The sequence below is a fragment of the Vigna unguiculata genome, chromosome 4 (assembly GCF_037176805.1).
Source record: "Vigna unguiculata cultivar grain cowpea cultivar isolate G323 ecotype 2 chromosome 4, ASM3717680v1, whole genome shotgun sequence".
Taxonomy (NCBI): Eukaryota; Viridiplantae; Streptophyta; class Magnoliopsida; order Fabales; family Fabaceae; genus Vigna; species Vigna unguiculata.
Window position 1 is genome coordinate 32154422 of NC_140795.1, and position 22812 is coordinate 32177233.

General features: G+C 31.4%; 2 protein-coding genes, 1 long non-coding RNA gene and 1 other non-coding gene across 4 annotated transcripts; 2 read left to right on the plus strand and 2 right to left on the minus strand.

Moving 5' to 3' along the window:
- The first annotated feature begins 1402 nt into the window (after positions 1 to 1402).
- Positions 1403 to 3268, plus strand: LOC114181192 (uncharacterized). The gene is made up of 3 exons (XR_003603763.2): positions 1403 to 1641; positions 1748 to 1906; positions 2936 to 3268. It is a non-coding gene; the product is annotated as an uncharacterized LOC114181192 (long non-coding RNA).
- Positions 3269 to 10497: 7229 nt separating this feature from the next.
- On the plus strand, positions 10498 to 13054 carry LOC114182306 (cytochrome b-c1 complex subunit Rieske-4, mitochondrial-like). Its single transcript, XM_028069155.2, has 2 exons — positions 10498 to 10846; positions 12162 to 13054. Exons 1-2 carry the CDS (start codon positions 10690 to 10692, stop codon positions 12803 to 12805), a joined length of 801 nt encoding a protein of 266 aa, XP_027924956.1. The 5' UTR covers positions 10498 to 10689; the 3' UTR covers positions 12806 to 13054.
- Positions 13024 to 15353, minus strand: CCB1 (cofactor assembly of complex C). Its single transcript, XM_028069154.2, is given in 5 exon segments — positions 13024 to 13153; positions 13155 to 13320; positions 13432 to 13584; positions 14232 to 14353; positions 14785 to 15353. Coding segments are annotated over 5 exon segments (837 nt in total). The 5' UTR covers positions 15139 to 15353; the 3' UTR covers positions 13024 to 13111.
- Positions 15354 to 22297: 6944 nt separating this feature from the next.
- On the minus strand, positions 22298 to 22404 carry LOC114182790 (small nucleolar RNA R71). Its single transcript, XR_003604226.1, has one exon. It is a non-coding gene; the product is annotated as a small nucleolar RNA R71 (small nucleolar RNA).
- Between the last annotated feature and the right edge of the window lie 408 nt (positions 22405 to 22812).

A 22812-nucleotide genomic window follows, 5' to 3' on the forward strand; every position in this document is an offset into this window, starting at 1 on the left:
AGCTTATATGTTTAGGCTCAACCAATCAAATCTAAACACATGCAACTTAGGCTAAGCATATCCTCATATATGTTCAAGTATAGGAAATAAAGAAAAAAAAAGCTTCAAATTAGCATGTAAGACATGACTCAAACAAAGTTAAGAACATTTAAAAAATAGTCATGACATGAATAAGATACCAACATGTAGCTATCTTGCAAATTTACTCAAGAACATACTTCCGATAAACAAGTCAGATTAAGATTTTAAAAACTTGTAATAATAAGGAAATAAATAAAACTTAAATTTACGTTGGCTAAAGTATGAGAGGGCATGTTTCTACTTTTATGCTGAAATCAATTAATGGGTATTACTTTCCGCACCCCTATATTTTTCTCCTGCACTCCTATTTTATTCATATACCTATTTTGTTCTTTCGTTTTTATATCTCTTTGAAATTGTAAAATGCATAGGTCATCGTAGTCCTTACTCTGCAACATCAACACAAGATGCGAAGAAAAACTATGAACAAAGATGTATTCGTTGCGGCTTTCATATTGTCCAAGAGAACATTTTGGATCAAAACTAATGTGACATTTAGATTAAAAGAAAAAACTTCCACGCTGATCAATCTAAAAGTAAAAAAAGTAATTAATTGCAAGTAAAAAAATCATTTTTTGAATTCTACAATTAGAAAATATATTTTTGATTAATACATAACTAATTGTAAATTGTATAATCCAAAATATAATATTTATTTTTTATACAATCCAATAATATTTTGAATCAATCAACCTAAATTTATTTTAACAAAATAGCATGAAAGATGTTTTTCACATTTCTCAAAATTAACCTAGAACTGGGAAGAAAGCACCAAATGACAAGAAACAAGAACCGAATGTACGTTTCTTCTTATACGCCGTAATTTCTAACTACACCGCCGTAATGTTTATTTTTGTGAAAGTGACTTTCAAATTATCCGTATAAAAAAACTTTTAGAACAAACTTTCTAAAATTTCTGACATAATTTCTGAAACAAGATTTTCAAAACATAAATTTTGGAATATAATTTTCAGAACATGTTAAGATTTTCATAATAAGATTTACAAATTAAGATTTTTAGAACAAGTTTTATAAAACACATTAAATATATTTTACAATAAACTTTCTGGAACATAAATTTTGAAACAAGTTTTCTAAAGGAAAATGATAAACGGACTTCCTAAAAGTTACTACTTTTTTACTCCCTTACGTGTTACTGGCAGGTGGAATTTTGAAAAGAATTTTGATTTATTATTTTAATTGTTGACGTGGCATTGAATACGCGTTGGAACTTAAATTGGGAGAAAAAGAAGGATTTAGGTTTTGAGTTTGTGGTTCCCCTTCTCGTCGTCATCTTCTGTTTTTGTACACACAATTGGAACCGAGACAGGGAGAAAAAGAAGGGACTAGGGTTTTGTTCGAAATAAAATAAGTTTTGGGTTTGCTTAGTCTCTCTTGCTCAAAGTAAATCGCTCTTCCCTTTCGCTCACAGTCGTCTTCTATCTCCATACACACAGAAACGCAAATCGTCAAATTGTCATACTGGACCAACATCAGATCTCACGTCCTCTCGCCGTTGTGTCGATGAGGACCATTTTCCTCTGTCGCTACTAGGGCAAGGTCTTGCTTCTCCCTCTCTATTTCGTTTTTTAATATCATATTCCTTTTTATAAGCAGTTTCTATATTTCAAGGAAAACACCAACATAGTACTTGAATTTGTTGTAGTTGGTGTTCGTATTTGTTGGTGATGGTAAAGGTACGACGTGGTCTCTCGACACTTTCAAAGGGATTGTAGAAATTGGCAAGTTAGGTAATTACGTGACTATGCCAATCATTCTTACTTTTGCCAACAATCCCCGCAACCTCAGCAAGTTCATACGAAATGTATTCTCCTAAACCCTCGTCTTATTTCTCGTATCTAATCATTTCAAGGTTCATGTACTTTAATCCATGCTCACCAAAATATGTTCTTTTTAAATTTCTTGTTTCTAAATTTCATGACCATTGGGTGGCCATGGTACTGCTAATCCCTTGCCTTCCTTTTTCTTGATGTCGATGGATGCAATTTCAAGGACTTGATAATCCCTTTACTTGGTTATTCTAATGTTTTAAATAATCTTTTTAGGTTAAAAATATAATTCAACCCCTATTTCTGTTAAGATTTTTCTCTTTGATCCTCTTAAAAAACCTTACTAAATTAGATATAATGGTGTAAAGGCCGATTTGGTCCTTTGTCAAAGTTAATTTTCTTTATGTATTCTTAATTTGGTCCTATAGATTCTTAATTTAGTTCCTTATAGTTAGGAAGAAATTTTAAATACATTGATAATGTTTGCAGAGAACGATTTCGTAAGTTTTTATATAAAGGAACTAAATTGAGAATTGGCAACATATATAGGCTTTGAATTTTATCTTTAACCATAATGTTCAGATCTCTTGATTCCCTTTCCTCACTCTTCACTTTTTGGAATGCGAGATTCAAAATCAAATGATGTAGGGTGTTCTCCCAAGCATTCCATTTTCTCGTAAAGTCTCGGTCTTTCGCTTGTTTCTCCTAAGGTTTCTAAACTTGTTTTGCTATTGTAATAATTTTTGTTTTGCTGCAATAAAAGCTAAGATAGGCATTCTAAACTTGTTTAGATAGATGTTTTACATTTTCCTTCTCTGATTTAGTGAAGTTCTAGCTTTAGCCTACTCTAAGATGCATTTATATGTCTTAATAGTGAAATTTTGCATTTCTTATTTTTTGGTTGTAGTTAGATTAGCTTTTAGCATTCTTTTAGCATTTAGAAGTTGTTTAGAATGTGAGTTTGCTGTTTAGGTAAGTTAGGTATCAATTTTAAATACTAGTAGTAAAGTAGTAATATTAGAAGTAGCTTTGATGCAGGTTGTTGTTGTGTTACTTTGATGCAGGTTGTTGTGAACAAACTTAAAAGGAATGGATTCCAAGGAATCAGGGAATTTCTTGTAGAGGAAACTAGCAATTGTAGCAATGTGCATTCAGGAGGAAGCACATACTCGACCTTTGATCAGTGACATGGTTAAAACCATTATTTTTTTAGCAAAGATGCAACATACAACAGAGACTTTTTTAAAGGACAGAGAATGCAGTTGACAAAAGGAATCTGAAATGGTATAAGATTAGAGAAGATTAAGAACAATGAATGTGTAACATTTTTTTTACTATAGCATGGTGCCACTTGGTGTCATGATGAAAATCATAATTATTATATATTTTTTCTTGTTCGTGACTTACTGATTAATAACATTAGATATTGATAATAAAATGAAAACATCGCTATCATATTTATAATTTCCTAATTAATGTGATTTTCTAATGTAAACATAAGTGCCAATAAATTGTTGGAGAAACAAAAATAACACCAAGTTATTGTTTAATCTAATGTTATTTATTTTCAATTTTTTATGTAATGTATATTTTTGTTGTAAAAAAATGTAATTTTTTTTGAATATATTTTTTCATAAAATTAATCAGCAAAATTGTGTATGTTTTTTACAATAAATTATTTCATCAAAAGATGAGTTAAATTAATTTGTAACCTTTTTTCATTAAGTCAATGTTAAATTTTTTGAAATTAAATTAAATATTAAAAAAAATATAAGAATATATGTCAGTAAATTAACTTACATTTTTTTTTCACAAAGAATAAGAATATCATAACTTTGTAACCATTAATTGATGACTATTGATATATTAAGTGTTGACCTACGCAGTACTTTTTGTACACAATAACAATCCAAGGTCTGTGGTAAGCCACTTAACATGTAAACCAATTTAAGTGAATTAAAACATTTCACTAAGGTACATGGAAGCTATATTGAACATGATGAAATCTGGTGTGGGATAATTGGTCCACAACTCCTACATTATAGACATTATAACTCTGGAACTATCAACTGTTGACCACTGATATATTAAGTGTTAACCTTAACAGTTCTTTTTGCACACGGTAACATTTTGTGGTATGTGGTAAGACACTCAACATGTAAACCGATTTCAGGGAATTGCAACACCTTACTAAGGTTTATGGAAGCTATATTCAAAACATAATGAAATCTGGTGTGAGATAATTTGCCCATAAATCCCACATGCCAAACATCATAACTTTGAAACAATTAATTGTTGACCCTTAATATATTAAGTGTTGACCTGCGCATTACTTTTTGCACACAATAACAATATGTGGTCTATGGTAAGACACTTAACATGTAAACCGGTTTCAGGGAATTAAAACACCTCACTAAGGTTTATGGAAGCTATATTCAAAACATAATGAAATCTGATGTGGGATAATTGGCCCCCATGCCAAACATCATAACTTTGGAACAATTAATTGTTGACCCTTGATATATTAAGTGTTGACCTGCGCATTACTTTTTGCACACAATAACAATATTTGATATGTGGTAAGACACTCAACATGTAAACCAGTTTCAGGGAATTAAAACACCTCACAAAGGTTTATGGAAGTTATATTCAAACATAATAAAATCTGGTATGGGATAATTGGCCCATAAATCACACATGCCAAACATCATAACTTTGGAACAATTAATTGCTGACCCTTGATATAGTAAGTGTTGACCTACGCATTACTTTTTGCACACAATAACAATATGTGGTCTGTGGTAAGCGACTCAACATATAAACCAGTTTCAGTGAATTAAAACACCTCACTAAAGTATATGGAAGCTATATTGAACATGCTTAGATCTGGAGTGAGATAATTGGTCCATAACTCCCACATGACAATCATCATAACTTTGGAACTATTAACTGATGACCATTGATATATTAAGTGTTGACCGAAGTAGTACTTTTTGCACACAATAACAATTTGTGGTCCATAACTCCCACATAACAAACATTATAACTTTGGAACTATTAACTGATGACCATTGATATATTAAGTGTTGACCGAAGTAGTACTTTTTGCACACAATAACAATTTGTGGTCTGTGGTAAGCCACTCAACATGTAAATCAATTTCAGTGAATTAAATCACTTCACTAAGGTGTATAAAAGCCATATTGAACATGATGAAATCTAGTGTGAGATAATTGGTCCACTACTCCCACATTATAGACATCATAACTCTGGAACTATCGTTTGCTGACCACTGATATATTAAGTGTTGACCTTAGCGGTTCTTTTTGCACACAGTAACAATTTGTGGTCTATGGTAAAACACTCAACATGTAAACCGGTTTCAGGGAATTAAAACACATCATTGTGGTTTCTGGAAGCTATATTCTACATAATGAAATCTGGTGTGGGATAATTGGTCAACTCCCATACGACAAACATCATAACTCTGGAACTATTAATTGCTGACCCTTGATATATTAAGTGTTGAGCTGAGTATTAGTTTTTGCACACAATAATGGTCTTTGGTATGTGATTGCTCATTACACCAATAGTTTTTGCACACAGTAAGAGTCTTTACTAATTACAAGAATATCACAAAATTATATCAATTCAATTTACAAAATAAAAAAATATAACAATATATACGTCAAATTAGTCTAAGTCTTAATATATTTATCAAATTCTGTGAAATCCACCTCGTGAATTATCATACTTGTTCTTGAATTTAGAAATAGGAATGAAAAAATATAATGAGCTACATGCATCCAAAATGTTGCCTTCCCGCTGATGAATCACCATGTCAACAAAATCATTATCCAAAACTCCTGCACATTCAACAATTAATTGTCTAAGTTTCAGTTTAATCAATTGGACTAAAAAATCTATTAACATTTCTACCTCCAAAAGATTACAACATTGCATTTTAAGAGATTATATATTTATTCCAATGTTCACCAAAATGCAGGAGCAATACCATGTTTGAATCTAAATATACACAGTAAATTCAAAGATTGTATAAAGAGTGGCAAGTAAGATCATCACACCTTACTGCTTACAAGAATATTATCTTATTACTTTGGACTCATTTCCTCTAATGCAAAGCTCAAAGACTCGAAGAGCCATTGTCAGTATGAAATACAAGTAGGGCAAAATACAATTTAAAAGATATATTATTATTTCTTCTATGAATGACTACTTCTTGTTATCTTTTAGTCTCATAGTCTTGATGCTTATTTGTTTTCTAACTCAAATCCAAAAATTACACAAGAAACGTAATCAACCACTTAATCCTCAACCTTAATTACCTCAACACCGTTATTCCTTTTCACCAAAGAACCCAATGGATGCAATGTACTACACTTTCTTTAACATTGAATGCAAGAAAACAAAATGAAAATTATTATAAAACAATAACCATTTACACATGCTAGAATCTAATCAATTATGCATCATAAACAATAATAAAAATCCACAAGAATAAGCAATTGTAGTTCCTGGTCCAGTGATGCCACTTTTTCAATTGTAATTCCTGTGGCAAGATAAGCAAAATATTTAATTCACAAGAATATCATTCTATTTATTTGATCTCAATGTTGTAAACAGTTTGATTATCAAACTAAATAAGCAATCAAGAATTCATAAATATTTTTCCCCCAACTGAACCAAAAAATTGAAGTAATAAGGAAATCATCCCTTGTTCAATGAATAGGACAAGTAGCATCTCTCAACAAGTACCAAAGAATGATTAAAAACATGGACAAATTTGTGTTCATAAAAGTGTCTGATTGAAGGTGATAATTTCTCCAAACATAATTATATAATTAATCACATAAATTTTCTTATAGTTAACATACATTTCTTCTCACTTTTAATGAATTACAAATTTTTTTTGAGTAAATGGCTACCAAATTAGATTATGTGAGATAAAATAGGACCATCTACAGGGAAAATCTACTATCCAATATGGAAAACTATATCTTCCACACAAATAATTACTACATATATGTTGAAAGCATTGTCATCTAAACAGGATATGCAACTGCATCGAACACCACAAATGTTTTTATTCTCTTAAATCATTTAAGTGTGTAAACAGGCTATGCAAGTTATGGTACCAAAAAATTGCATGTAAAGATGTATAGAAAAATGCATAAAAAATAAGTGGTTAAAGTTCTTATAATTACCATAAACAAGCTCGATAGTTAATACTCTTCTACTTGAAATAGCATCCACAACTATTGGAAAATAAAATCGCTCGACCCCATCAAGAAGATCTTGGTACAACTTTTGATTCATTGCCTCCAATCGATAATCACACTCACGCGATAATTCTTCTTTGGCCACCTACAAAAATTACAAGAACTTAAAAAGTAGGATTTAGCATAGAGACGTAAAATTGTCCAATTTGGGGCAAACTACATGGAACATTAGATGGATGCTTGAAAGTTGAAGAGGCATGCTCACTCTTTAGGTGGTGAATATTATCAGAACCCAAACCACACCATTAAAAAATGAAACAGAGATGGAGAAACATGACCTCACGCTAGTAGCGACAGGGGAAAACGGTCATCATCGACGCAACGACAAGAGAACGCGAGATCCTACGTCGGCCTGGAGCGACGACAGTCCGACGATCTACGACGATGAGCGAAAGGGGGGAGCAATTTACTCCGAGTAAGAGAGACGAAGCAAACCCAAAAGCCATTTTCTTTCTAATGAAACCCTAGTCACTTCTTTTTCTCCGAGTCTCGGTTCTAATTGTGTGTATCAAAAGATGATGGTGAGAGGCAGGAACAATTTTCTCTGAGCAAGACACACGAAATAAACTCAAAACCTAGTCCCTTTTTTTCTCCCGATTTAAGTTTCAACGCGTATTCAATGCCACATCAACAATTAAAATAATAAATCAAAATTCTTTTCAAAATTCCACCTGCTAGTGACACGTAAGGGAGTAAAAAAAGTAGTAACTTTTAGGAGTCAGTTTATCATTTTCCTTTTCTAAAATATGTATGATACTTTCTAAATTGAACATGTTTCTTACCATATTTAACCGAATAGTTTATGAGGTGTGCTAACGTTATTGCTGATATATAACCGAGCTTTGAATTATTACAAGAAAAGGTTTATTTGCAAAGACTTTTCGACATTCAAGTTAGTAAGAGATAATAAATAAATATATGAGAGTAAATTAATTATGAGATTATTATACTTCTTGTGATGACATGTATTTATAAACTTTCTAGATCATAAGTAAACAAATATATTAAACAAATTTTGTTACATGAAGATAATCAAGTATTATATTTTGAAGATATTATATAATCGATTATTATATCATAGAGATATAACAAAATATGATAATAAGTTATTATGTCATAAGATATTAATCGTAAATATCGTTGAAATATTTCATAATATCTTAGGGGTATGTACATAAGCCCTTCAGCTCAAAAGCTGAAAATCAAATGCAGGTGGATCAGTTTAATGGATGAAAGAGTTTTATCATTCTCCATTAATTGTAGCTTGCGGATGTTGGTTGCATCCGAACTTAGAAGAATATGCCCCAACCTTGTTCTAAAAAAAAAATCCAATTTAGGGGGGGGGGGGTCCAAACTAAGAAAAAAGTGTACATAATTGGACATTGATAAGGTACTTGGATGTTTCCAAGTAAGTCACATGATTGGACACTTCATAAGGTACTTGGATGTTTAGAAGTAAGTCACATGATTGGATGCTTATAAGATACTTGGAGTTTTTCCAAGTAAGTTTATAGTCAGACACTTTTAACGTACTTGAGTATTTTTTTTTAGTAAGTCCATAGTTGGACACTTGTAAGGTACTTGAACTATTTTCTAAGTAAGTTCATGGTCAAACACTAATAAGTACTTCGAGTTTTCCAAGTAAGTTTGTGGTTGGACACTAGTAAGATTCTTGGAGTGTTTTCCTATTAGGTATATGGTCAGACACTTGTAAAGTACTTTAAGTGTTTTCCAAGTAAGTCCATGGTTGGACACTCCTAAGGTACTTATAGTGTTTTCCAAGTAGGTCCATGGTCAGACTCTTATAAGGTACTTGGAGTGTTTTTCAAGTAAGTCCATGGTTTGACACTTGGGCTCGGATTTACCGAGTTTCCTGAGCTTTCTCCAAAATAGGTCAGCTCTTTGGAATACTTTTGTACTATAATGTCGTGCTACTTTTGAGGTATTTTTCATGCCACGTGACTCTTCTTGTACTTCTTGTATAAAGTTTAGCTTCACCACATATCTTGCTTTTGAGGTATTTCTTATGCCACGGGCCTCTTCTCGTACTTCTTGTACAAGATTCTACTCAATCTTGCATCTTGCTTCCGAGTGCATTCTTTCATGAGGCTCAGCCGATACGTAATTGACTTGTGTCAGCCTCAAGCACCTTTCATTACTCTTTACAATGTAAAAGGATGGTTGTCCTTAAATTCTTCATGCTTTGGACTTATGATTTGATGAAACATCATGCATTAAATAATTATTAGTCGAAATCATCCAATTTGGAGTTACATGGTATAATTGTCGATCATCTTTCTAATCATTGTCATGTTTTAAGATTCTACTTATTTCTTGTCTTAGAAATAATTTGCTTATGTCGGTGGCATTACCATGTTTCCTGATTTAAATTCTAAGTGTAGGCTTTTGGTACTTTGGTTGAGTCTTTTTAATTTCTGGCTAAGGATCTAAATCAATCTCTTTCGAATCCTCTTGTGTAATGTTGCTATCTTCACCTAAAGGCATTGCTTGCGGTCTTTGATTGATGTTGGTAGCTGCATAACCTCTAATGAAGTGGTATTAAAGACATTACAAAATTTTGACCATAAATGCCCATTAGTAATGAATTCTCTTTACACAAGGTAATTATAGTATAAAATATAGAGGCAAGATAAAGTTTTACCTGGTCCCATAGTGAATGCTAAATGTTCTAACCAGATTTTGCCGAATACACTCTCAGGTGGGTTGACCTTATTGCTAAACTTTGAATCACTACAAGAGAGAGACCTACTTGCAAAGACTCTCGACGCTCAAGTCAATAAGAGAGGATAAGTGAGTATACAAGAATAAAATAATTATATATATATATATATATATATTTGTATTTAATCAAATTATGTTACTTGAAAATAATTAATTATTATATCATAATATTTTGGAGCTATTTGATAATAAATTGTTATTTTGATATCTGAGTGATATAATTGAATACGATAATAGGTTATTATTTTATAAGATATCAATGGTAAATATTTTGAAGATGTTTCATAATATCTTGAGGGTAAGCAAGCATACCATATGTTTTTTTTTTAAATCTTTGTAAAAGAAAGTTTCCAATACAAGTTTTCCAAAATGTAAATGATAACTCCCAAAACGAGTTCTCTTTTCTTCTTCCTCCCAATTGAAGAAGATAAATGCAATGACGATGGCGTTCAGAAAGAAGAAAAAAAAACCCAACTTAATTAATTAAAGAAGTGGAAGCCTGGGTTTAGGCCCAAAAAGATAAAAAAAAAAACCCGAATGCAGCATTCTATTTCTGTCAAAATTAGACATAGAAAATAAAAATAAGCAAGAAGCCGACATTGAAGGAGCGGTTCTGACTTTTCCTTCTCCTTCTTAATTGGAAAATCCACGTTCAGAGACACACTCCAATTCTTTCAACAACTCCAACTTTACCACTTCCAATTTTCTGCAACAAACACAAAAGTCTCAGAAGAGGAACAACAACGCGAAGAAGAAGAAGAAGAAGGAAGAACAACATGTTGAGGCTTGCATCTAAGAGACTCTCTTCTCTCTCCTCTCCCTGCTTCCGACCCTACCACGCTGCTTCCGCTTTCCTCTCCCCAAACGTCGTCGTTCATGACCCCAGATCCCTCCCTTCCTCTCACCTCACCAATTTCCTTCTTCCCTTCAGAGGTTCCCATTTCCCTCTCTGTCTCTCTCTCTCTCTAGTGTTTCCAAATTATTTCTATTTCACTTAATTTTAATCATTGTTGCCCAAACCACTGTGAAGTGACAAAAACATGATTTAATGTCAATTAGTTTATGTCTAAGCGAATTTGCGTAAAGTTTTCTGTTTTAGCTTCTATACATTTTGATTGTTTATGTTGACTTAGTTTATATTTAAACTAATTTGAAGAAAATTCTCTAGTGTAGCTTCTACAAATTTGGATTTTTTTTTCTATCTTTTATAAGTTAATTTTAACTTAAAAAAAGAAATAAGAATCTCTGGTATAGTTGATGTGGTGCTGCACGCAATTCTGGTCACACAACCCCCTAACATTGTGGCTAATTACAAACTCATATTTTATATTTTGTATTGGTTGAATTATATTAGAAACTGCAAAATTATTGGGGAAACTAATTAGGGGCTTCTTTGGTGAATATTTTCCATATTTATATAGTTTATCCAAGTTTTAATTTTTAACTTGTGCATATATATAAGCTTTTATTTTTCTTCTTTTTCTTCTGCAAGTTCTTATTGAGAAGTTAACCTAAACATGGTCTAAATAAAAAGTGACTGTGATAGCTAATGAGAAAGAGTGTTGCTGGTGTTTCTCTTCATTGTCTATAGTATACTAATGAAAAGGAGGAAATAGTTTTGCTTGTTGTTTTACTTTGGCACATGGTTTTTAGTTGTGCCCATGGTAGTCAAAATCGAGATCTTACTCAAGATCGGAAAGGAAAATATAAATCGTAATTCGGAAGATCGTAACATGAATCGAAAGATCTTACAAATTGGAAAAAAAATAGAGAAGAGAGCTAGCGGTAGTGAACAGTTTGGAAAAATTGTGGCTAAGCAGAGTTTGGGTGGAAAAAACAGAAGAGAGAGTGGTAGAGGCACAACCATGGTAGTCAAAAACGTGATCCATAACGTAAAATAGTTTTGCAACGCGAGTTGTGCCTCTGCCTAGTCTTTGTAATTGGATTTTTCAACTAGGTTGAACCATACCTTTTGTCCGGTTATTCATACACAAATTCTTTTGGGTTAAATAAGTTTATAGTCTAAAAAATTGTTTGATTTGGTCTCTGGTTTACTGAAATAATATATTTCATGTGTAAAGATGAAGGAACCACACTTGACACATTTGCATAAGATATAATTCTTGTTTAGGAACTAAAAGCTAGCGATTCCCCTATTGTGATGTCTACAAATGTATTTAATTCGTTATTTTTTTCTTACTAAAGGAACTGAATTATGAATTAACTGATGGAATTTGATTTTGTATAGGTTTTACTACTGAATCACTGAGCTACACACAAAAAGACAGCATTATTCCTGAGATTCCAGCAACTGTTGCTGCTGTTAAGAACCCTACTTCTACTATTGTTTATGATGAGCACAACCATGAAAGGTTTCCCCCAGGTGACCCTAGCAAGAGGGCATTTGCTTACTTCGTCCTTACAGGTGGTAGGTTTGCTTATGCCTCTCTGGTCCGTCTCCTAGTCCTCAAGTTTGTGCTTAGCATGTCTGCTAGTAAGGATGTTCTTGCTCTGGCTTCACTCGAGGTTGATCTCTCCAGCATTGAGCCTGGCGCCACGGTGACCGTAAAGTGGCGAGGAAAGCCGGTGTTCATCAGGCGCCGGACAGAGGACGATATCAAGCTGGCAAACAGTGTTGATGTTCTATCTCTTCGTGATCCCCAACAGGATGCAGAGAGAGTGAAGGACCCAGAATGGCTCATTGTGGTTGGGGTTTGCACACATTTGGGCTGCATTCCATTGCCAAATGCTGGTGATTTTGGTGGGTGGTTTTGCCCATGCCATGGATCACATTATGATATTTCAGGCAGAATTAGGAAGGGACCAGCACCATACAATCTAGAGGTTCCTACCTATTCCTTCTTGGATGAGAACAAGTTATTGATTGGTTGAAAATGTTTGTTCTGCATACAAATGAGATGAGTTTACAAATTGGGTTGAGTAAGTTACAATGTGCCTTATTACCTTAAAGAACTTGTTGAGTCTGTTTGGCCATTGGTTTGTGTAACTTGGAAATGTAACTGTTACCTTTTGGCGATACTTGTATCAATAATCGCCAGGCTTTTTGCTTAGCATGTGACAAGTTCAGGAATATTAAATTTTGCATCATGTATAAAAATTTTCATATGATTTTGATTGTTAGCTATTGTCAAATACAGAATAAAATTGATCTCAACATTCTTTAGCATTCTGATTCTACTACTGCCTGAAGAAATAGAGGTCATCTTTCAAAAACGCCTTTAACATACACCATTCCTTTTTCACTGAATTTGAGTTCCTTCCTCATTTGCTCGACCTGTTGATCATCACCTTGGGCAATTATCTCTGATAAGTTTCCATCATCTGCAACTATTAGTTTCACTTTAATCTGCTCCTTTCTGGATGCCCGAGTCCAGTAATAAACGCCTCTGCAGCATTAATAACAGCAAACTCTCAGCTAAATCTCCCTCACAACAAAAAACACAGTAACCATAATGACAAGGGAAAGAAACTGTAATGTTTTCAGTTTAATCACTTACGCCAATGGACTTAAGAGGGTGATCCAAAACCAGTTGTTGCCAATATCTGGGAAGGTTATGGTAAGCACAAGGGCCACACTTGCCAAACTGATGCAAGTGCAGAAAGTTAGTAATGCTGCTTGACCCCTGCTTGGAACCATCTGTCCTTCAAACCTGCAAGGGAAAATGGACCATGATTCTTGAAAATGAAAAAATCCCACCATAGTTTCACATAGAGCATCATCATCAAGGGAACAGAAACTGATCCCACACTATTCTGAGCAATAAAGTTATTTATTTAATGTAACAGCATATTCCTACATAAGAACTATTCTTCCATTTAAGCAAACACCTCCTACCCGGCCGCTCCAATGGTGAACTTGGAAAAGGTGAATTCTTGTGTGTAAGAACACATCAGAATTGAATATGATTACCAAGAGATTTAAAATACACTTATCATACGTAATCACACATTATCATACATGACAAGTTTGTTGACTATCATAATAACAATTCTAAAAGTCAATCCTGTGATGAATTTCATTGATTAGTATGTAAAAATACAAACTCTTTCTATTATTTGAAACAAACGTGGATGCTTAAGTTTCCCTAAAACAAATTTGAGGATTCAAAATAAAAAAAGACCCAGATAAGCATACTCATTATTCCTGTGAGAACCTTTCATGAAAGGACCTTTCTTTTCAAAGAACAGTTAAACAATACATTCTGTGTCCTAATTATAGATTGATAGAAAGGAAGGTACCAAGAAAAATCCAAAGCAAGCAAGAACATGACTATACAAGAATGAGACAGTGACATACGTGATTGTCTCTCCTCTATCAGTCACTGCAAAGTTGTTACGAGTGAAAAACGATAAAATCTCCCCAGCAACCTGATTCGGTGCCTTCTTTTCACCTTCACCTATAAACGTCTTCTGCACAATCTATTTCCCCATCCACCAAAACACACCAAAATAGTCAATGCAACAAAAAAAAAAATGGGAACAATCTGACAGAAAAAGGGCTAGTGGCAATAAAATTGATTGAAAACTAAACAAACCCAGAAACAGGGTTTATCAAATATGAGATGATAAGACGTATAAAATTGTAATTTTTGGTTGGTTTAATCACTCATCTTATTCTTTCATTCGTACATGTTTCATGTTCTAGTTTGTAAACTTAAAAAGTTAGTCATTTAGTGTTTCCACAAACATGTTTCTTAATCTGTATTAGCCTCGGTCATGCGAAACTATATTAGAGACTAAAACAGTTAACTAAGGACTAACACAAATTAGAACTATTAAGAAATGCATTGAAAAAGAGAGTTTTGCTAGCATTTTTTAAACAGAATCTAACAAATAAACATGGAAATTACCTTAGACTTAACAGAACGTTTAATGAGGGACCAAAGGCCAGGCACAGAGATCACAAAGAGACCCAAAGAAGTGTAATAGCTAGCCAAAGAGTAACCCACACTATCAGCCAACAATACAAGACTATAAGGGTTTTGCTGGTGTTGGTGGATGAAGAAATCGGCAAGAGCAGAAGAAGAAACTAAAGGGTCATGGAGTGACACATGAGCCACATGTTTCCTTTGCTTTCTCTCATCAAACTTGAACCTCACCAAAGGGTCTACTTGGTGGAGTGTGAGGCCTCTGGTTTTGGTGGAAATTGGAAGGGAACATAGAGGGTGTGGAGGAGGGGGTAACAATGCCTTAGTTACCACCATTGTAGATAAAGAAGAAGGAAAAGATACACAGATAAGGTGGTTTGTTGGAGTTTAGAAAAGTTGGTTATGTTGCATAAGGGCTTCTTGGTAGTTGGATTCGATGATGTTGGAAGACACAGAGGTTGTTTGAGGCGATGTCTTGAAACTGAGTGATGAAAAACCGAAGCCAAAATGGTGCCACGTTTGGGGAAAGAAGAAAGGATGATGATCGCACATTTGTGATAACTGGTTATGGTATTGTACCCGTGTAAGGGTTATATTTTTTTAAACTATTTTATGAGTATGAATATAGTTATTTAAAGAGATTTAAAATTAAATATTTATGTTTGATGGATTTGTTGAAAGATCTTCGACCAAGTATACATGCTTTACTTTTTAAAAAACCTTTCCTTTAATTTGTTAAAATATTGTGTTCAACATCTATAAATCTAAAATAGTGAATGCAGAAGATTAAGCTAGAATTATTCATTAAAATATTTAGTGAAAAAAATTCGTAATAATGTATAAAATTGTGTTTATAAGTCTTTAGAAAAGAAAAAATACAGAAAAATATTCCAAAAATATTTTAAAACTTAAAATACTAAATATATCTTTGAAATTAATAAGAGAACCACTCTTATATAAAAATATATCCTTAAAAAAAATTACTCATATTAAGTTTTTTAATATAAATTTTATATTTCATTAAAGAATTGAACTTTTATATTAAATATTTAAGGAAGCTTGCTTGGTAAAATAAATAAAGTAGATTGAAGTTTGTTAAAGATGATACAAATTTTATTTCATAAAATAATAAAAATAATAATAATGTGTTGGTGTAAGGTAGATTTCATCAGGGGAGATGAATAGAGTATGTAGACATGTTAAACATGACTTAAATACTGATTTGTTTCTTATATTCGTTCAGTTTTCTCGATTTGGTCCTAATATTTCTTTTTTCAATTTAATCATAATATTCGTCAATTTTATTCAATTTGATTCTTTATACCAACACCGTTCAATAGTATTGCCACCTGATTTTTAATTTTTTTAATTTTTAATTTTTATAATTTTATTTTATTTTAAAAAAAATGTCTACGTGTCCAGCTAATATCAACCATGTATCATGATCAGTTTTTTATATTCAATTTGGTCCTGATATTCGTAATTTTTGTTTAATTTGTTCCCAATTTTTTTTAAAAATTGAGTAATTTTGTACTTCTTTAAATTGAGACCAAATCTAATTTTTATACAGATGTTATATTGATACTTTTTTAAAATTCACATTTTTATTAAATATTTTTTGTTTAAGGTTAAAGTTGGTTTAAAATTAGAACTAAAATTTTAAAAGTGACGAATAACACAATTGGTTGAAAAATTTAAGAAGTTAAAAATCACAAAAACATAATACTAATCATTTATATTACTTTATATTATTTTTAACCATTAAAAATTTCAAATTAATAGTCTTATTGCCTACTTTAAAAATTTTAATTTTAATTTTAAACCAACTCTAACTATAAATTAAAAATATTTAATAAAAATGTGAATTTTAATAAAAATATCAGTATAACATTTATATAAAAATTAAATTTGGTCTCAATTTAGAGGGGGACAAAATTGCTCAATTTAAAAAAAAACTGGTACCAAATTAAATGAAAATAATAAATATCAAAATCAAATTGAATATAGAAAACTGATCTTGACATTTGACATGATATTGGCTTGACACTTGGACATATTTAAAAAAAAATTAAAAGAAATTAAAAAATATTAAAAAAAAACCACGAAATGACACGTGGTAGCACTATTCATAATTTGTTAACTATTTTAACAATGTTAGAAAAAATGAACAAAATGAACGAAATTGATAAATATTATGATCAAATTGAACAAAAAAAATAATATTAGAACCTAATTGAAAAAATTGAACAAATATTATGACCAAATCAGTATTTAAGCCTTTAAACATTTTTGGCAATAATCAAATAAAGAAATTAAGAGTATATGGAAGAGATTGCACTCACAAATTTATACTGATTTTTACATATTAAGGATATGTCTATCTCTTAAGCAACCTGCTTAAGAATCAAATGTCTTAACTAGCATGAGTATCAATCTGTCCAAGTTACAACTAGTATCAATCTCTCCAAGTATGATGAGTATAAGCCTTTCCATGTTAGAACAAGTTTAACCTCTCCAAGTATCATTTAAAATCTTCTCCTAAGATCGAGAACTCTCAATTGAAATAACAATAACAACTCTCAAATAAGAGAGATAAAATAAAGCTCAAATGGTATACTTCACTTTGTGAAGGATATTACAATGGTTTATCATTCAACCCAATTTCACTCAACAATGGAATTGACTCTATAAGCTTAGTGTCTTTTCTCTCTAAATCCTCTTGTATTTTGCAATTTTGTTTGTGCTCTATTTTCATAATTTATAAGCACATTGAATAATTTGGAAGGTCTTCATCTTGCTTTATTTGGAAGGTCTTGATATATCATTTAGAGTATTTGCTTCCTCAAGTTATCTAATCATTCCTTTCTTGTATTTCTTCAATTTGAATTTCTTCAAATATACCACCATTGTAGTTGTGATCTTCAGGATATTCTCTTGGAGTATTCCTTTCTCGTGATTGATTTCAAATATAATATCAGTATTCACAAACTTTAATCAAAGTAGATATTCTTCAAATATTCTTGTTCAATCAGTATTGATCTTATTCAAATATTTCTTCAATCAATGTTGATCTTTCGATTCTCGATTTGCAATATTATGATCTTGATATTCTTCTTGTTGATTCAATATTCAATTTCAACATTCATATTTCATTTATCATATCAAACTCAATTCATGTATTATCGATGATTTTTTAACTTTCTTATGTAGTCTAGTCAACACATCTTGACTCGTTTGGTCATCATACTTGTATGGTTTAGCTTACTTTATACTCGTCTAATGTCTGCTTGACTTTTGTTACCATGGAGAGTTCATAAAGTGTTTATTTGATGAATACATGAAATGTTGATTTGATAAATCCATATGAGGCACTTGAAAACTTAGTGAAGACCAATGGAAAAAGACTTATAAGTGATTCAAATCGTAATTAGATTTCTACAAACTATAATTATGTTCATACAAATGTAATAGACTCTTTTAATCTGCTCAAAAAAAGTTTTAATAAATTAATTGTCTCCTCCAAACAAGATATATGATGATCATATCATTCTATTGAATTGACTACCAATCAACTGATTTCACTAATTAAGTGAAATCAATCGATTAGGACTTAAAATTAATCGATTGAGTATGACAACGATTATCTCTTTTATATCAGTACTTTGGCTCTATGAAAAGTGCAGACTTTTGAGAAACACTTTGAGTAATTCTAAAACGAACTTTTCATGTGACTGACCTTAGTTTTTTTATCAAGAGGAGCTTATGAATCTGTGGGATTGTGGTTGTCTTCACATGTTGATTTCTTTAGACAAGATTACGTGTCTTGAGAAAGCTACGAAAATTTTCAAGGTTCGAACGTTTCTTGTTTTATACTGGGTGTGTTTTTGTTGGTTTTGGAGGGTGTTCAGGTTGCAACAAGGTGTTGCTAGGGCAAGTTGTAGGTTTTAAGAGGTGAGTTTGATCTTACAAGATTGTGTGTAATTGTAATATTGTGATTCTTATGTTGCATATGTTATCTAGATATAGCTCACAAGAGTGAACCATTATAAAAATTTGTGTATCCTGATATCTTGCTTGTCTTCTTTACACTTTTGGCTCTAACATGAGTTTAAAACAAGATTCTTCGTTTATAACACTTAAAGATGATTTGCATAGTTCTTTAAACACAAATTAAACAATCAAATTATTGTTGGTGTTTTTGTGTTGATTTGCATTGAGTAATACCACTTTAAGTATCTGTAATTTGAATTTTAACACTTGCGTGTTAATTGTACAACATGTTAATTTGTTGATTTCATTTTACAATCGATTAAAATGTTCTTGTCCAGCTACAAGGATTCTGAAGTTCCATTGGTCATATAGATTTAATAAAGGTTTGCGAAAATTTTCAAAAGATTAATTGGTTTCATTTAAGTCAAATTCAACCTCTCTTCTTGGCCTTAATTGTTTTAAGTCAACAACTTTTACTCCTCTGGTCAATCTTGTATTTGAGTCATCTACAAATTGTACTCGTCTAGTTAGGATATTCTAACTTTTAGATTGTTTGTGTTGACTTGACTAGTCTAATGAGCTTTAATCGTCTAGTCAAACATATTGCACACATTTTTACACATAAGTATTTTCTATAAATATACTTTTTCTTTACATAAATTTTGTTTTGACATCCAATTGTTATAAAATCATATTGTACTTATTAACTATTGACATCATTAATATCTTTATCTAACAATGTTTTACCATATGTGATAAAACTTTATTATAATCGACTCTCTCCACTTGTGTTAAACCTTTCACCATTAGTGTTGACTTTAGTCTTTCTTTTCCACACTTGATATTTCTTTCATTTTCTTACCGTGTAAACATGTAAACAACTCAAATGCTAGCATAAAACATGTTTGACATGTCAAAACAAAATTAATATAATTAAGTTAAAAGGACTATATCCATTCATTTTTAAAATTTAGGGACCAAAATGTGTCAAGTTTTGGATAGAGACAAATTCCAATTTCGCATCAAAGTTCAAGGACTAAAAACATATTTAACCCATTATTTAATTTAAAAAATTTATTTTATTTAAAAAAATTATGATAAAAGTAGAAGGATTTATTAATTATTTAATTTAGAAAATTTATTTTATTTAGTAAGATTATAATAAGAGATAAAATGATTTATTTAAAAAAGTTAATTTTATTTAAAAAATTTCTAAGATATAAAAGGGTTTAATAATGCTTTAAAATATTTATTTCATTTAAAATATTTTCTAAGAAGTAACATCTGTTGAATAATATCTAAGAAGATATTAAACAATTTCTCTAAAAAGATAAAGTGGTTATAAGAGTTTATAAATTGAATTAGATTTCATGAATATAATAATAAATCTAAATTGTTTAGTTAGTCAATGTTCTCCAAAAATAGTTGAATTTTTTGGCTGAGATTTTCACAATAAATTGGTGAGCTAAGGTGGCACTAAGACATTCAAATCCAAAACTATTTAGTGGTTTAGAGAGTGAAATGTAAGAAATTTTCTTAAGGATAAATGTGAGTGATTATTTAAGCGTTTTGAAGAGGAACATTTGTAGGAGAGGCATAAGATTTAAAGTGAAGGTTAAAGGATTCATTTAATCAATGTAAATTATCAATTAATTTGTTGGTGTTCTCACTATTAACCAAAGTACATCCTCAATTAAAAGCAAGAACTCTATAAATTAATCATAGTAAATTCTCGATTAAATATTACTATGCCTAATCATGTCTATTATTTTACCTTTTATATCAAGTAAATAACTAATTAATCAAAGTACATTCTTGATTAATTCTTGTTAAAGTTTTCACCTTTAATTAAAGTACATTCTCAATTATTGGCAAAAATGCATTCAATCATATGAAAGTTTCTAATGTTAGTCAAAGTACATTCCCAATTAAAATTAAAAACCTTTGGACTCATGATTGATATGTTATGTAGATTTAACAAACCAAAGGAAAAGAACTTTGTTGGAAACAAATCAATCTTTTAGAAATCAAGATATCACACACATAAAAATAGAAAAGTTTTATTTTTCACACATGAATTAATTTTTTGAATTTACAAGAAAATCAAATATGAAAGAGACCACTCGAAGTAAAATGTATATTTTCTCACCAAAATTCACTTAAGTGTTTCAACTTGTGATTTCACTTAAAATACCCATGTAAATAAACACTCGTGATATTTTACAAGACTCCAACATTCATATACTTTGAGAAAACATGCAATCAAATATCATGAGAACTTTCACAGGTTGTAATGAGGCCAAAGCAAAGGTAAGAAAATTTTAGGATTTTTAGGTTTTTGAAATAAATATAAAAAGAATAAAGGAGCATAATTTCAAAAGCAACTACTTTTCTTTTCTATTATTTTTGAGAAAGCAATTATTTTTCCTTTTTCTACATCTTTTTTTCTTCAAAACTCTTTCATCATATTTTCTCCTTCCTTTTTTCCATTTTTATTATTTTGTGAGTGAGGTACTCATCTACACACTTTATTCATTACTCATTCCTAACATAATCCATTAGCTCCTTCTTTCTTCCTAAGGTAAGGGAGAATATGGTCTTTTTCTTTTCAAGGTTTTGCAATGTGCTTAAAACAAGAAAGGGAGGTTTAAAACTCAAAGGGGCTACCAATGGATCAATATCAGGGTGAACTTATTTGGCCTCGTAGTTAAACACAAGAAATGTCTCAATCATATAGAATCATGCATATATACAAGTTGCAAAACAAAAGAATCAAGCTAAATATTTGAGTATAAGAAAAACATGAGCCAGTCACTCAAGAAAAATGGGAATGCCACATACACGTAGTTACCTTGAAGTTTATTGTATATTTGTGTACATTTTTGTAGAATTTTTGATTTTGTCTATAAATATTCAATTTGCTCTGCTCACTTGATCTTGATTTGTTGTGCATGCCAAGAGGAGAAAAAGAAACTCTATTATTTGATCCAAAAATAGAGAAAACATTAGAAGAAACAACAATAGAAACAAGAAAAAAAGGCTACAAGAACGACTTGAGCGATAACAAAACTAGATTGTAGAAAATTCACCTTTTCAAAGCTCAAATTTGCATAATCACGAGGAAATCATGGCAGAACGTACAAAATAGAGGAGATTGGTGGGAGACTATGTGTAGCAACAAGGGTCAATGGGGTTTTCAAGCATTGTTAGACCTATCAAAGGAGTGGAAATTAAGCTTGGTCTGCTATCATTTATAAGAGCAAACTAGTTTGCCAGTTTGGATAATGAGGACCCCTACAATCATCTCACAACATTCTATGAATTGTGTGACACCATGGGAATATCAGGAGAGGATGAGGAGGCAACAAACTTGAGATTATTTTCATTTTCCTTAACTAGAAAAGCAAAAATTTAGCTGCAATCTCAACCAAATCAGAGCTTAGTGAATTGGGAAGATGTGGAGAGCAAATTCCTTTCCAGATTTTTTCCACCATCAAGATACGTGGGTGCCAAGTTAGCTATTGCTACTTTTTCTCAAGAAATATATGAGTCCTTATGTGAAGCATGGGAGAGATACAAATTTCTTCTTAGAAAATGTCCAAATCATGGATTTGATGATTTAGCTTAACTAAACATTTTCTATAATGGACTTAAGCCACAAACCAAGCTAATTTTGGATGCTTCTGCAGAAGGATCCATGATGACCAAGGATGTGGTTGAAGCAACTTCAATTATTGAGTCTTTATCAACTAGTGACCACCAAGTGCAACATGATAGAAGCCAACCATATAGAAGAGGAATTCTTGAATTGGATACACAAAATATAATCTTAGCACAAAACAATTAGATATGATCAAAAGGTTGCAGATCAATCTACCTTTCACAAAGGCTATGGAGCAAATGCCTAGATATGCCAAATTCATGAAGGATCTGCTAACCAAGAAAAGGAGAATTGAAGAGGGTGAGACTATTAAGCTGACTACAATGCAATTATTCAAAAGTCCCTACCTCCAAAATCTA